The sequence below is a fragment of the Elephantulus edwardii genome, unplaced genomic scaffold, assembly GCF_000299155.1.
Source record: "Elephantulus edwardii isolate Elephantulus edwardi_28Jun2011 unplaced genomic scaffold, EleEdw1.0 scaffold00272, whole genome shotgun sequence".
In the NCBI taxonomy this organism is placed as follows: domain Eukaryota; kingdom Metazoa; phylum Chordata; class Mammalia; order Macroscelidea; family Macroscelididae; genus Elephantulus; species Elephantulus edwardii.
The window spans coordinates 3,247,808-3,263,638 of record NW_006400022.1 but is presented as its reverse complement, the minus strand read 5'-3'; the positions used below and the strand labels follow the sequence as shown (position 1 = coordinate 3,263,638).

General features: G+C 42.7%; 1 protein-coding gene across 1 annotated transcript in view; it reads right to left on the bottom strand.

Annotated features, from left to right (window-relative positions):
• Positions 1 to 767: 767 nt before the first annotated feature.
• Positions 768 to 15,831, bottom strand: part of ALDH1A3 (aldehyde dehydrogenase 1 family, member A3) — a 57,718-nt gene continuing 42,654 nt past the window's right edge. Inside the window, exons 11-13 of the mRNA XM_006900057.1 lie at positions 12,964 to 13,121; positions 11,746 to 11,820; positions 768 to 840 (exon numbers count right to left, since the gene is read on the bottom strand). Of these exons, the coding sequence (XP_006900119.1) occupies positions 768 to 840; positions 11,746 to 11,820; positions 12,964 to 13,121 (306 nt within the window). The remainder of the gene's footprint in view (positions 841 to 11,745; positions 11,821 to 12,963; positions 13,122 to 15,831) is intronic.

Below are 15,831 nucleotides of genomic sequence, written 5' to 3'. Positions count from 1 at the left end.
TTAGTAAAAACTAATTATTGCTTTAGTGTGTTTGTAATACGTGGAACTCATTGTATCAAAGCATTGGCTCCTTAGCAGCAAAGATGATTCAAACTATTGTTTGCCTAAAATAATGCCATGGTTTAGAAAAATATGATGATGCTTTTAAAAGAAAATGTTTTGAGGATGCATTTTTAGAGTAAACTCAGGGATGCTGCTTTAGTCCCATTCCAATAATACAATACTAATAAAAACACCTAGACAGTCCTTGCCCACAACTCTAAGATCAAATTCTGACCATCACATCCTTGCATTTTAAAAATTATTAATCAATGCCTTTCCCTTTAAAGAAAGGGCTTGTTTTTTGGACAGGTGATTGAGAGACTGCAGGTGCAAGATCCTGCTTGTACCACACAAGGAGCTTTTCAGGTTCTTTCTAGAGTCGGCAAAACATTTTTAAGCAGCTGCTGGACATTGCAAACAGCACTTCCCCTCAACAATGCCCTGAGTATCTTCGCTGTCCCCTGGGACTCGGTCTAAAAGGAAAATGAAAATGGCCAAAGGCCCGTGCTGAGGCAGTCCTTCAGTTTTACCCACAATATATGGACATCCACTGCTTGATCAATAAAGCATTAGTGTGAAGGGAGAGAAAGGTTATTCAATCCAGTAGATTATACATTTCCAGAAGAAAGTGTTTCAGGAAGGTCAGAAATATATTTTTTTTCCCTTCTGCAAGTAGAATCCATGACATTGAATTGTTAACAACTGAAGAAAGAACTGTTGTCACTTCAGTGGTTCTTGTTGTCGAGTTTGATTGTGACTGTTTTCACTTCTGTATATTCACTCAGGGCATATTCACCTCTGTAATCACAGAAAACACAAGCTCAAAAGGGTGCCTTCCTAGCCTTTCTGTGCAAATGGTGTTCTATCTAGTACTTTATTATGACAGTATTGGGAAATGTGGAATTTATGTAAAAGAACAAAATGATCGGCTATATTGTAGTCATGACTATAACATTAATGGTAAGTTTAAGCAACAGGATATATAATTAAATTTAAATATCAATATTTTTCAACTATTTCCAACTATTCAGAAGAGGTTTTTCTTTGAAGAATGAAGTTGATTGAGAAAGAGAGAGGTATATTCTCAGGGTAGGAAGCGCAGAGCAGAAGACAAGAAAAGAGGGCTGGATGGGGGGATGAAGGGAGGCTGGGAACAGAAATGACACTGTGTTTATCATTTTTGGATGGAAATTTGGAGCCACTTGGAAGATGGAAGAGGCCATAGCCCAGGGCTGTTAATGAAGGATGTGGCCAGAAGGACCTAAAGCTAGCCTTAAAGCTTGCAGTTAGTGAGGAAGGAGGCCTGCTGAGTGCAGCAAGGGCAAAGGTTAACTCAGACCAGGCACAAGGAAGATCAAGCCTTTGAGTTAGCACCCCAATACCGCTAAGCTGCAAAGCTCTAGACACCATCCTTGAGTGTCACTGACCACGTGAGGACAGTTCTCCTTCCCAGAGCCTAGAGGTGGCTTTTAATGGACTGAATGCTTCTACAGCACTTGCTCCGATGATAAATCATTAAAAATGTGTGTTTATTGAGGGAAGGTGGTCTGGTGGCATAGTTTTGCTAAGAAGCAGGCTGCTGTCTAACAGGTCAGCAGTGTGAACCCAACTCAGCAGAAGAGAGATGAGGCACTGGACCTCTGTAAAGAATTACAGTCTTAGAAACCCCACAGGACAGCTCTCAGCCACCCAACCTTGCTAGGAGCAGGAATCAACTCGCTGCAGTGGGATTTGCTGAGGAAAAGAGGTGGCATGGAGAGAGTCATTTGCACACCTTTGGACCCTTTAGACATTAGATGGACTATGTCTTATCCCTTAAACCACCAGTTGTAAAGGTGTGGCCCCAGGCCAGCATTATCTTCCCCTGAAAACTTACTGGAAATGCAGATTCTTGAGCCAGACCTACTGTGATAGTCAGAAAAACAGTACCCTACAGGTATCCAATTTTTCTGGCAATGGTGTCTGGGTGAAGGCTGGCTAGTGCGCCTCAGGATACCTGCGATAGATGTGGAGGTCAGGAAAGCTCCACCTCTCTCTCCTTCCTGAATCCCAAAAACTCTTTTTCTGGCAATGGCGTCGTCAGTATGCGGGCTGGCTAGTGCGTCCTGGGGTCAACAGAGAACTGCCAGATATGCAGGCTGGATTTAGAAGAGGTCATGGTACTAGAGATATTATAGCTAATGTTAGATGGATCTTGGCAGAAAGCAAAGAATGCCAGAAGAATGTCTATCTGTGCTTCATTGACTATGCAAAGGCTTTTGACTGTGTGGATCACAACAAGCTGTGGCTGACTCTGAGAAGAATGGGAATCCCAGAACATTTGATTGTGCTAATGCGAAACCTATACTTGGACCAAGAGGCAGTCGTAAGAACAGAGCAAGGAGACTCTACATGGTTCAAAATCAAGAAGGGGGTTGGCCAGGAATGTATTTTGTCTCCATACCTTTTCAATCTGTATGCAGAACAGATCATCTGAGATGCTGGGCTGTACAAAGAGGAATGTGGCATCAGGATTGGTGGAAGAATCATCAACAACCTGCGTTATGCAGATGTCACAACCCTGCTTGCTGAAACAGAGGAGGACCTGAAGCGCTTGCTGCAGAAGATCAAGAACTGCAGCCTCTTATATGGATTGAAGCTCAACATCAAGAAAACAAAGATTCTCACCACTGGGCCAATTGGTAGCATCAGTATGGATGGTGAAGAGATTGAGATAGTTAACAGTTTTAGTTTACTTGGCTCCCCAGTCAACATTCTTTTTAACCAGTAGCCAGGAAACCAAGAGACAAATTGCATTGGGAAAGTCAGCTGTGATGGACCTCTCAAGAGTACTGAAGAGCAACGACGTCAGACTGGAGGCTAAGGTGCCCCTGATCTGGGCTATAGTCTTCACAATTATGTGCTGTGCAACAGAGAGTTGGACAGTGAATAGGGTTGATAGAAAGAGACTTGATGCCTTTGAGCTGTGGTGCTGGAGAAGAGTGTTGAATATACCATGAATTGCTAGGAGAACAAACAGGTTTGTCCTGGAGAAGATGAAGCCAGAATGCTCCTTGGAGTCAAGGATTCTGAAGCTTCTTCTGACCTACTTTGGGCATGTTGCAAGGAGGGACTGGTCCTTGGAGACATCATATTTGGCAGAGTGGAGGGGCAGCAAAGGAGAGGAAGACCTTCAATGAGATGGATCGATTCTGTGACTGGAGTGGTGGGAATGAGTGTGTTTGAGATGGCTAGGTTGGCACAGGATAGAACGGCCTTTAGAGCTCTTGTACATAGGGTTGCTTTGAGTTGCAAGCGACTCAATGGCACATAACAACAACAAAGGTATCCATGCCCTAGCTCCTTGAAGCTGTAGACATGTCAAGTTACATGCAGAGGGAAACCATGGTAACAGAAGTCAGGTTGCTAATCAGCACCATAAAATAGTGAGGCTAGCCTCAACATCTGAGGGGGCTGAGTGTAACCTGGCACCCTTAATGTGCAAGAGGGAGGCCAGAAAAGCAAAACTGTTGCTGTTGTTGCTGTTGTCATGTGTCGTCAAGTCACTTGTGATTCATGGCGACCCTATGTACAACAGCTCTAAACTCTACTCTGTCCTGTGCCAATTTCATTGTCTCCGACACACTCATCCCAATTACCCCAGTCACTGACTCAATCCATCTCCCAGAGGGCCTTCCCCTCCTGTGCCTGCCCTCCACCCTCCCAAGCATGATGTCCCTCTCCAAGGACCGGTGTCTCCTTACAACATGACCAAAGTATGTCAGACGAAGCCTCAGAATCCTTGCCTCCAAGGAGCAGACCGGTTTAACCCTCTCCAGGATGAATCTGTTTGTTTTCTTAGCAGTCCAGGGCACCCTCGGCACTCTTCTCCAACACCAAAGCTCAAAAGCATCAATTCTCCTTCTATCCTCCCTGGACATTGTCCAGCTCTCTGATGCATAACAAGTGATTGCAAAGACCTGGCCTGTACCAGATGCACCTTAGTCTCCAGAGACACACCGTTGCTCTTGAGTACTTTAGAGAGGTCCCTAACAGCAAACTTTCTCATCACAATACGATTTTTAATTTCCTGGCTGCTGGTGTCAAGAGTATTGATTGTGGAGCCAAGCAGACTAAAGCTGTGAACAATCTCAATCTCTTCACCATCCATCCTGATGCTGCCATTGGTCCAATGGTGAGGAATCTTTGTCTTCTTGACATTGAGCCTCAATCCATATTGAAGGCTGCAGTCCCTGACCCTCAGCAGCAAGCACTTCGGGTCCTCCTCAGTTTCAGCAAGCAGGGTTGTGTCATCTGCATAACGCAGCTTGTTGATAGATCTTCCACCAGTCCTGATGCCACATTTCTTCTCATAGAGCCCAGCCTCCTGGATGATTTGAACCACGTACCTCTGGGATTGCTGTGCAGCTTCTTGCCACTAGGCCACCAGAGCTCCCTAAAAGCAATACTAGGAAAGAATTATCAAGAGATGCAACTCTGATCTTGAAGATGAGCATATGGACACACTCTAGATGTTCTCTAGAAAAGGCAAAGAAATGGATTTTCCCTCAGAGCTTCAGAAAGGAAAGCAGCCAGCTTGAACACTTAGCTCAATAACTCTGGAGGCCTAGGTTGGGAGTAGTGCTACCAACCCAAATGTGAGCAGTTTGAAACCACCAGCTACTTCTCCGGAGGAAGACGGGCAGTCTAGTCATGTGTAGTTTATAGTCTCTGAAAACCTGATGGAAGGTAGGTCAGCTATGACCTGGATCTAACTTATTGGCAATGAAATGAATTTTGAGTTGAAAACCTAAACCAGGTTTCTATACTACCAAAATAAATAATTTGTGTTGTTGTTCATTTTATGGAAATTTGTTATAGCATTACTAGAAGGTGAATACCCCTATTGAATCAGAAACCCAATGGGAGGGGTCCAGCAAGCTTTGTTTTAAGACAGTTTCCAGATGATTCTGACACATTGTCAAGTGACATAACCATGAATTATGTATGAAGGAAAGTTCTTTATCTTCTCTGAACTTCAAATTCCATCATGTCCTTGTAGTTATAACAAAGGTGACAAAATGAAAACTCACTTGCCATCAAACAAGACCCAGCTCGTAGAAGTCCCTTCATTTCCTAGCCCATAAATCTTAAAGGGAAGATTCTCATCTTTTTTCCACGGAGCAGCTGTTGGATGTGAACTGTCAGACTTTCTGTTAGCAGGACAACACATTGTGCAATAGACCTAGCAGAACTCCTCAAAAATACATAATAGGCATTGTTAAAAATAATGACTGCAAAGGTCTCTGGTGACATGCAGCCTATTGAAGCTATACAATTAGAGATAAGTCGTGGAATCACACCAGCTATGGTAGGTAAAAAGTGAGTGGTAGAAAGCATTGCTATTTTATTGTTAGTATCTTTGAGTTATCCAACCAGCTCATAAAACAGAGTTGAAGGATACATGATCTAAGTATTCTTATGATCAAGTAAAAAAAACCTTCCAACTATGGAATGAAAAAAAGAATCAACAAATGACAAATAAAAAGGAAGTACATGGATGTAATTGTGTCCCTTAAAAGACATGTTAAATCCTAATCCCTGGTTCCAGGTTGGGGATTTTTAGAGGCCTGCTGGTCTACTGCTAAAGATTCTCCCATCACCCTGCAGGATACAGCTGTGATCTGACACACCTGGGTCATCACAAGTTGGAGTTGATTTGCTCTCAACCGGTATATAAAGAAAAAAAAACCCCAAAATTATTATGTTGAATTAGCACGTAACTAGTAGGTAAAAAAAATGGTTTTCTAGTTCTCTCAACTTGAAAAATGCAAAGCGAGTTCTTCCCTTTTATTCTCCAATTCCAGCTCTCTGAATATTCCATTATAATACTTTGCTTTGTCCTGCTGGGCTGCTTTTTAAATCATCTGCTCAGCTCTTTCACTTTGACATGTATTCTTTACAGTCTCTTCTAACATCCATTTTTATTTTTTCTTTCTTCTCTGTTTGTAATGACCTTTTGCTTTCTTCATGGATTATTTCCTTGATACCATCCCACAACTCATCTGATCTTCTATCATTGGTGTTCAATGCCTCAAACCTGTTCTTAAAATGATCATGAAATTCAGATGGAATTGATTCAAGATCATATCTTGGTTCCTGTGGACTTATTTTCATATTCTTTGGCCTCAATTTGAACTGGCATATGAGTAATTAATGATCTTACCCACAGTCTGCCCCTCATCTAGTTTTGACTGCTGATACTGAGCTTCTCCAAGTATTTCTTCCACAAATATAGTCAATCTGATGCCTATGAAGTCCATCAGGTGAAATCCATATGTAAAGTTGTCTTTTGTGCCTTTTAGAAAAAGTATTTGCAATGAATAAATCATTGTAAATATAAAATGCAATCATTTCCAGCTTCATTTCTATCACCAAGGCCATATTTTCCAACTACTGTCCCTTCTTCACTGTTTCCTACTTTTGCATTCATTAATTCACCAGTTATCATTAACACTTCCTGACTGCATGTTTGGTCAATTTCAGACTTCAAAATGTGGTACAAATTTTCAATGATTTCTTTGGCTAGATGTAGGAGCATATAATAGTCGTGTTAATGGGTTTTCTTTTGCATATGGATTTTATCCTATCACTCACAACATTGTATTTCAGGATAGAACTTGAAATTGACTCTTATTTACTATGAGTGCTGCACCATTCTTCCTCTGTTTTTCATTCACTGCATAGTATACCATATGATTATCTGATGCAAAGAAGATGGAAGGAATATACAGAGTCACTGTACCAGAAAGAATTGATTGACACGGAAAAATTTGAGGACGTACTATATGGACCGGAGTCACTGGTAATGAAGGAGGAAGTAGAAGCTGTACTGAAGGTATTGGCAAAAAATAAGGCCCCATGAATCAATGGGCTACCAATTGACTTGTTTCAGTTAACATACGCAGCCTTGGATTCACTAACCAGTCCATGCCAGGAAATTTGGAGGATGGCTGTTTGGCCAATGGATTGGGAAAGGTCCAAATTTGTTCCCATTCCCAAGAAAGGTGATCTGGCTGAATGTGGAAATTATTGAATAATATCATTGATATCACAGGCAAGCAAAATATTGCTGAAGATCATTCAAAAACAGCTGGAATAGTACATAGATAAGGAACTGTCAGAAGTTCAAGCATGATTTAGAAGAGGCTGTGGCACCAGGGATATCATTGCTGATGTCAGATGGATCCTGGCTGAAAGTAAAGAATACTAGAATACCTATGCAAAGGTGTTTGATTGTGTGGATCATGACACGTTGTGGCTGACATTGAGAAGAATGGGAATCACAGAGCACTTGATTGTGCTCACGTAGAACCTAGACCTGGATCAGGAGGCTGTTGTGCGAATGGAACAGGGAAACACTGTATGGTGCTGGGAAAGGAGTGTGTCACGGATAATATTTTCTCTCCATACGTGTTCAATCTATATGTTGATTGTAGCCGAGTCGATCAAACTCATAGTGATCCTATGAACAAAAGGCCTGCAGCCTTTCTAGAACTATCACCATTGATCAAAGTTCATAGAGTTTCCAGAGGCATGTTGTTTAGGAAATGGATACCACTCCTGCTTCCAACCCTGTCTTAAACTGGAAGCTCCACCAAACACTGACCACCATAGAACATTATGGCATTTGTCACCCCATTGGCACAAGAAGCTGAGCAAATTATCTGAGAAGATGGACTCTATGAAAAGGAATGTGGCATCAGGATTGGAGGGAGAATCATCAATAACCTGTGTTGTGCTGATGATACAACCTTGTTTGCTGAAACTGAGGAGGACTTGAAGCACTTGTTGCAGAAGATCAAGGAATGCAGCCTTCAGTATGGATAGCATCTCAATATCTAGAAAACAAAGATTCTTACCACTGTTTCAATAGGCAGTGTCATGATGGATGGAGAGGAGATTGAAACTGTCAACAGCTTCATCTTGCTTGGATCTACAATAACACCCTTGGCACCAACAGTCAGTAATAAGGAGATGCATTGCACTGGGAAAATCTGCTGTTAGGGACCTTTCCAGATTATTGAGGGGTAGTGATGTCAGTTTGAGGACTAAGGTGTGTCTTATTCAAGCCATAGACTTTCTAATTACTAGTTATGCATCTGAGACCTGGACAGTGAATAGGGATGACAGAAAAAGAATTGATGTTGTTGTGGTGTTAGAGAAGAACACTGAGCATCCCATATTCAGCCAAGAGAGCAAACATATGTCTCAGAGAGGGTGTAGCCAGAGTGCTCTTTGGAGACAAGAATGATGCGGCTTTGCCTCACATACTTTGGACGTGTTGCTAGGAAGTTCTATTCCTTGGTGCGGGACAAGATGTCAGGAAGCATGGAGGGTCGGCAAAGGAGAAGACCCTCAACCAGGTGGATTGACACGGTGATTGTTACAATGGGTTCTTGTGTGTCAGGAAGTGGAGGACAGAACAAGGTTAAGATCTTTTGGTCATAAGATCCCTATGAGTCATGCTAGACTCAAAAGCACCTAACAAAAACAATAAATCTAGTAAGAATTTACTCCTGCAAGATTAATTCCATCAGTCCCTTATCCCTCCTGGCCTACAGGAACTGCCCTACCTCTGGCTCTGGAGGTTCCTAGCAAAAGCACTGTTGGATCTCGCCCAGTCCCATTCACTCTGCACACAGTACTGTCCATGACCCCTCACTAATATCAGCGCTTAGGGGAACAGGGACAGAGGACATGTTATTCACTGATAAATCCTCAGCAGTGCTCTATACTATCTACCAAATGAGGGAATGACTGGAGTGACTCAACAGTGGAGCCAAGGGTCAGGAAGGGAGACCTGGACTTTCCCCATGTCCACTGCGAGTAAATTGTTACTGTGACGATTATCCATTGTAGCATAAAGCAAAGCACTAAGAAGTAGGCTGAAAAGAAACTCACACGGCAAGCTCTGGGGCCTGTGGGGTAGCCGAGGACAGGGGGAGCCATCAGATTCACCACACAGCACTCCAGTACTCAAAAAGAACCACTCTGCAACATGAAGATGTTCATCCGAGACAGCTAAGATGCACAGCTGTGAGCACATCAGCTGCTGTACTCTTAGTGAATTACTGTTCAGTGCTTTATAAAAAAGCTTTGGGAAGACATATGCCAAAGACTAGATATTTTAATTGGCAAGATTACACAGGTTTCACATTGGGCTATTTCAAATGCTACCAAGTACCAGGCAAGGGTGCACTAAATGAGTAAAAGCACTGCCAGGGTGTGTTAGGAAGGGGGAGAAGGATGGCTCTGCTAAGAAAGGGAAATAATGAGTCTTTGTAAAACATGTTGTTGTTGTTGTTGTTAAGTGCCGTCTAGTCTCAGGCGACTCATAGCGACCCTATGAAGGAGAGTCCTCGATGCTTGGGTGTCTTTCATCCTCTCTCCAGGTTCCGGAGGCAAGCTATTATGGAAGTAGATGCCACTCCTTCTTCCAAGCTGGTGTAAAACATGTTGTTGTTGTTGTTGTTATGTGCCGTCGAGTCGTTTCCGACTCATAGCGACCCTATGCACCACAGCCCTAAACCCTGCTCTATCCTGCGCCAACCGCACCGCCTCTGACACACCCATCCCGATTACCCCAGTCACCGAATCAATCCATCTCATAGAGGGTCTTCCCCTCCTGCGCTGTCCCTCAACCCTCCCAAGCATGATGTCCCTCTCCAAGGACCCGTCCCTCCTGGCAACATGTCCAAAGTATGTCAGTATGTCAGACGAAGCCCCAGAATCCTTGCCTCCAAGGAGTAGCTTGGTTTAATCCTCCCCAAGATGAATCTGTTTGTTTTCCTGGCAGTCCACATAGCAAATTAAAAATAGGTGGGCTCCATACACCCCTGTTGCAACTTCTATGCATTTGTTTGGGGGACTGTTATGGATGTAGTTGTACCTTGCAGAAAGACTTGTTGAAGTCCTAACTTCTTGTGGTTGTGACTGTAACCTTTTGGAAATAGGGCCTTTGAAGAGATTGGAGTAGAGTGCTGCCCAATCCAATGATTGGTGTTCCAGAAAGACGGAGGAGACAGAAAAGGAAATCACCTATGGGATGTTGCATCTGCTGGTCAAAGAATGCCAAGAAAAGTCCGAGGTTACCAGACTCTGAAGAGACACAAAGGAGGACCCCACAAAGCCTTCAGAGAATGCACGACCTGTACTCCACCTTGAATTTAGGGCTGTTGCATGTTGGGTCGCTATGAGTCACAAGCAACTCGACAGCACATAGCAACAAAAACAACAACAACAGAACTAGGAACAATACATTTATATCTTCATAACTCAACAGTTTGAGTCTGAAATTCCTGCGGATGGGACAAGATGTGCCTGGTCTCTGACAGAGAATTGTGTGTTGTTCTGAGGACTCGATCAGAAATTGACTGAGTGAGGCAACAACCTGGAGGGGTCAGTCAGAGACAATAGAGCCTGCGGGCATTGCTGGCTGCATTCCAGATGGCTTGAGAAGGTGTCCCCTGTGGTGGGCCCAAGGACTAGGCTGCCATGGCTCAATCCTGTCTCTCACTCGCAGAGATTCCCTAAGCCAAGTTCCCTCATCTGAACACAGGGACAGCAATAAGTACTCACATGGCAGGGCTTGAACTGTTTCTCTCCCCAAAACATAGATATAAAGTGGAAGCTATGTAATGCTTCCTTATGATCTGATGAACCAAATAGTTACAAGATGGCAAGAAGGCAGAAGCAATATTGCTCAAGCACATTCCAGCAATGCAAGTTTGCCTAAGGTGCGGCCCGGAAGACAAAAAAAGAGGAATGCGAGCTGAGAATCGGGGGTGGGGGGGCTCAGTCACCAGGAGCTGAGTGCATCCTTCTGGGCTCACTGTGCCAGGTGTACTTGGAAAGTAGGGAAGCAGAGGTGTGTAGAGCCTGCCAAGGGACATTTGGCCTACAGATGCTACAGATAGAGAGCTGCCCCTACAGCTGGCACTTGGAATTCAGACTTCTGAGCTGTAAAGTTCAAATCCACCAGCAGCTCCTAAGGGAAAAGGATGGACAGTTTTCTCCCACACAACATCCTGCCTTGGAAACCTGTTAGAAGGTCAGCTGTGAGTAAGTAAATGTTAAGAGAGCTGTGTTAAAGCCATCCATCTGAATGACCTTTGTTACTGTGGTACTGGATAACCAAGCACCCTCTCACACACGAGTGGCACGTGTCAGCATGTGTAGAGAGCTGGTCAGGGGCTGGCACAGACTGTGCGAAACAGCACTGGTGGGTGTCAGCACTGCTGTTTGAAGGCGGAGACTCAGGGGACCCCAGCCTAGCTCTCATGTCTCCACTGGGAAGGAGGGTGTGAACAGGTAACAGAGTAGAGGCCCCCAGATTCAAACAGAAACATGACACAGGGTCTTCATGCCCAAGAATCTATCCAAGTTTGCTGAAGAAGAAACCATGGATGGGAATAGGGGGCACCAATGGACACATTTACCAGACGTGCCAAGTGTGATAGATATTAAGAGGCTAAGAGAGCTAAGGCTGCACACTCATTCTGAAGCCAGAAGGTCAGAGTGGGAAGAAGAAAGAAAGAGACAAGAAGGGGCTCAGCCCAGAGGGAAGGGACCCCCAGCCTCCATGGCACTGCTGCTCCAGACCAAGAAACAGCAGTCAGCACCATGCCAATCCAGGCCATCATTTATGAGCGTGACACTTACAGTTCTCTGCCATTCCCCGACATTTTAAAGCCACCAAAGGGAGCCTGTGCATAGATGGCATTGTAGCAGTTGATCCTAGAGAAAGAATTAAAGATGCTCATTATACCTAGAAGAGACACATGGGTGTTCAGTGGAAGTCAGCTTCAGAGAATTGCCCACCTAATGGCCTTCTGGAAAACTTTCAGTAATTCAGTCACTGAATTCAGTGATTTTTCAGTGATTTCAACTTCTGCCTTGACATTCTTTCCCTAAGAAACTAATGCTTGAATATGTCTAAACATAGAGCTTTCTAAAAAATTTTATTTTATATTGGTTTGTACACAAAGTTTGTATGCATCGTGTTTCACACAATCCTTCTCTCACATTGTGTTTCATACAATCATTCCCGTGCATTGTTTTATAAAATTAATGGCCATTGAACTATGCTCACCATTACCTCATCTTTCCAGATGCCTACTGGATCTTTCACATCTCCTTTACCCTCTCCCTCCACCCATCAAATTATGTGACTCTAGATTCCCAGCCTGCCCACCTTACCCCTCTGTCCCCATACACATTTTACTAGTTATCCTTCTATTTTTACAATAATGGTCTTGTGCACTATTTGTCCTTATAAGACTGAGTTAGTCCAGTCAGCATAACAGCATAGAGCTTTTTGATGAAATGATAAGGAGAACAAGTGAGAGAATGAAAATGGACAAACTTGAGAAAGGATGGGATAGAAGAATGGCAGTTTAGAAATCAGATAGATGTGACCTCTAAATTCTCCTGCTTCCTGACTGTCTGACTCTTGGTTTATCACCTAATCTCTCTGAGCCTCAATCTATTAATCTTTAAAACAGGAATAATAACATAAAATCTTCTAGAACTATCATCTGTACTTTGCAGATGATCATTCCTTGCTTTTGTACTCAGAAGCAAAACTCAAGCCAGAGGGATAAAGTTTAAGGGAAGTACAGCATAAGGGCAAGGGCCCTAGAGGCAGATGCTAATGCCAACACATAAGAGCTGTATAACCCTGGGCAAACCTGTCCTCTCCTGGTGTCCCCAGTTTGGATCTGTAAAATGGATCTCTTGAGGGTCTTGGAGTCATGAGAACTGAAACACGCACCAAGAACCATCCTTGATTCACAATATGGGAACAGGACTTGTCTGTGGACAAGTCATGAAGCTCACTTGGTAAGCAACTTAGGAGGGCTGATAAGACAAATTACTAACCAGACCGTTCCAGATTCCAATGCCGATGCCAGCTTCAATGCCTTATCAAGATTCTTGGTGAACACAGCTGCTGTAAGTCCGTATTCAGTGCTATTTGCTCTTTTTATCACTTCTTCAATGTTTTTGAATTTCAGTATGGGCTGGACTGGTCCAAAAATCTATGATTTAATAGCAAAAATGGCAGTGAGAGGCATGATCACATAGGGATTTATGTTCTAAGGAAGGCATTTCCTTAGTTTTGTCCCTTTTCCTATAGCCAAACCATATGAAAAATCATTGCAAAAATGATGACTAGATCAAGAATGTTCACCTTGAGCAATGTGATTGTTTAAGAAGTATCAAACTGTATCAAATGGAAAAGAACAATTAGAAAGATTAGAAAGGAAAATCAGGATCCAATAAGGTTATGTTAATGAGGAGGAAATAATTAGGAAAAGGAAGGTAAGGATGGTTATATGGCCTAATTATGATCAATGCCACTGAGTTATAAATTTGGAAAGTGTTGAAGTGATTATATTCTGCTGTGTATAGTCCCAATAACAATAAAAGAAATAAATTACATGTGTGCGTGTGTATAAAATTGGAGAAATATATAATTATATATCTATAAAATTGGAGAAATGCACACAGGGAGCTTTAGTGGCTTAGTGTTAAAAATTGCATTGCCAACCCAAAGGTACTTGGTTCGAATCCATCAGCTGCTCCACGGGAGAAGGATGGACACTCTCCTCCAGTATAATTAACTGCCTCTGAAAACCCCCTGGAGGATCAGTGATGGCTTGGTTTTGAATCAATGGTACACAACAGAGGAGAAAGAACATCTAAAGGCCTTTTAGCAGTATGACTGTTGAAATAAGAAGGAAATTGTCAAGTTTATTTGGAGAGGAAAGGAGACCCTGAATAAGCAAAGCACTACTAAAAGACAAAAATGAAGTGGTTGGCATAGCACTCCCTGATCTCAAAACCTACTACACAGTGGTAGTAACCAAAACAACATGGTACTGGTATAACGACAGGCACAGAGACCAAAGGAACAGATTTGAGAGCTCAGAGATGGACTTATCTATCTATGGTCAACTGATGTTCAACAAGGAAATAAAACCTATTTTATTTGATGAAAACTTCCCTGTATGAACAAATGGTGCTGGCAAAATTGCACTGCTATCTGTGTAAAGTTGAAGCAGGATCCACATCTCACACCATACACAAAAATAAACTTATGGTGGATCAGAGACCTGTGAGTGAAGCCCAAAGCTATAAAGTTTATACAAACTGGGATCAAGTGCAGATGGCCTAGTTCATGGTATAAAGTGACCACCAAACACAGCAAGGAATGTACAATCTGGAGAAGATAAAACTGATGAATGTGACTTACTAAAAATTAAATCCTTGTGTGTATCAAAAATTTTTTCCAAGAGAGTGGGAAAAAACCAAAACTCTACTGATTGGGAAAAAACCACTTGGCAATACCATTTCAGACAAGGGTCTCATATCAAAAGTTGACAGAATTTTACAGGGTCTCCACAAGAAAAAGACTAATAATGGACAAGAGACTTTTCACAGAGGAAGATATTCAGATGGCCAACAGACACAAAGAAATGCTCCAAATTACTGTCAATAAGAGAGATGGAAATCAAAACCACAATGGGATACCATCTCACTCCAGTAACAGTGGCAAAATTTAACAGGACAACAAGTAATAAATGTTGGAGAGGATGTGGAGAGATAGAACTCTTATGTTGGTGGTATTGTAAAATGGTACAACCACTCTGGAAGGCAGTTTGACGTTTCTTCAAAAAGCTGAACACAGAAATTCCATATGACCCAGCTATTCCACTGCTTGGAATATATCCCAAGGAACTTAGAACTGAGGCACAAACAGAGACTTGTACACCAATGTTCATAGCAGTATTATTCACCATCACAAGGATGTGGAAACAGTCCAAATGCACAGCTACAATTGAATGGATTGAGAAATTATGGTACATTCACACAACGGAATACTATGCAGCAAGCAGGAGCAATGATTTTGTGAATTACTACCTAACTTGGGAAGGACTGGACAGCATTATGCTAAGTGAACTAAGTCCCATAAGGACAAATACAGTATAAGACCATTATTGTAGAACGTATATGAGGATCCAAAGTGGTGGAGTGAAGCAGAAGGCTAAGGACGAGTGGAGGGAGGGAGGTAATCATAGGGTCACACAATTTGATGGGTGGAGGAAGAGGTGAGTAAAGGAAATGGGAAAGATCTGGTGTGAAAAACAATGTGTATGAATTTTGTTAAGTGAATCAGTACAAAATAAAAAGTTTATTTTAAACAAAAAAGGAAGAAAAGTATTAAAATGAGACAAAATTTAAACTGGTCAACAAAAATAGCTATGTAGGAGGTAATATTGTAATATTCTCATCATCATAGGTCACCAAGTGTTGGAAAAAATTCACGCAGATTGAGGTGTGCAAAGACACATAGTTTGGGACATTTTTGCTGAGAGGACATTAAGAAGAGTCCTTGGGCAGCATAAACTGGTTGTGTTTGTCTGCTGATCAGAGGCTGGAGGTCTGAACCCAGCGCAAGATGCCATGGGAGCATGGCCTGGTGCCCACCTCCATGAAGGTTACAGCTAAGGACATCCTATGGTGCAGTTCTAATCTGTGAAACACAGGCTAGCATGAGTTGGAAGCAACTTGATGGCAGGAGGCTTGGTTTATGGGGAAGGATGTTCACAGGCACAGCTGTGGAACACAACACACTCACAACACACACAGGAAAATGTTCCCTAGTGGCTCCCCAGTGAGGGCAAGTTACCATTTATTCAGCAAAGAAGGGAAGGGAGAAGGCTGATGGCTGGGTGTTTAAAAGAA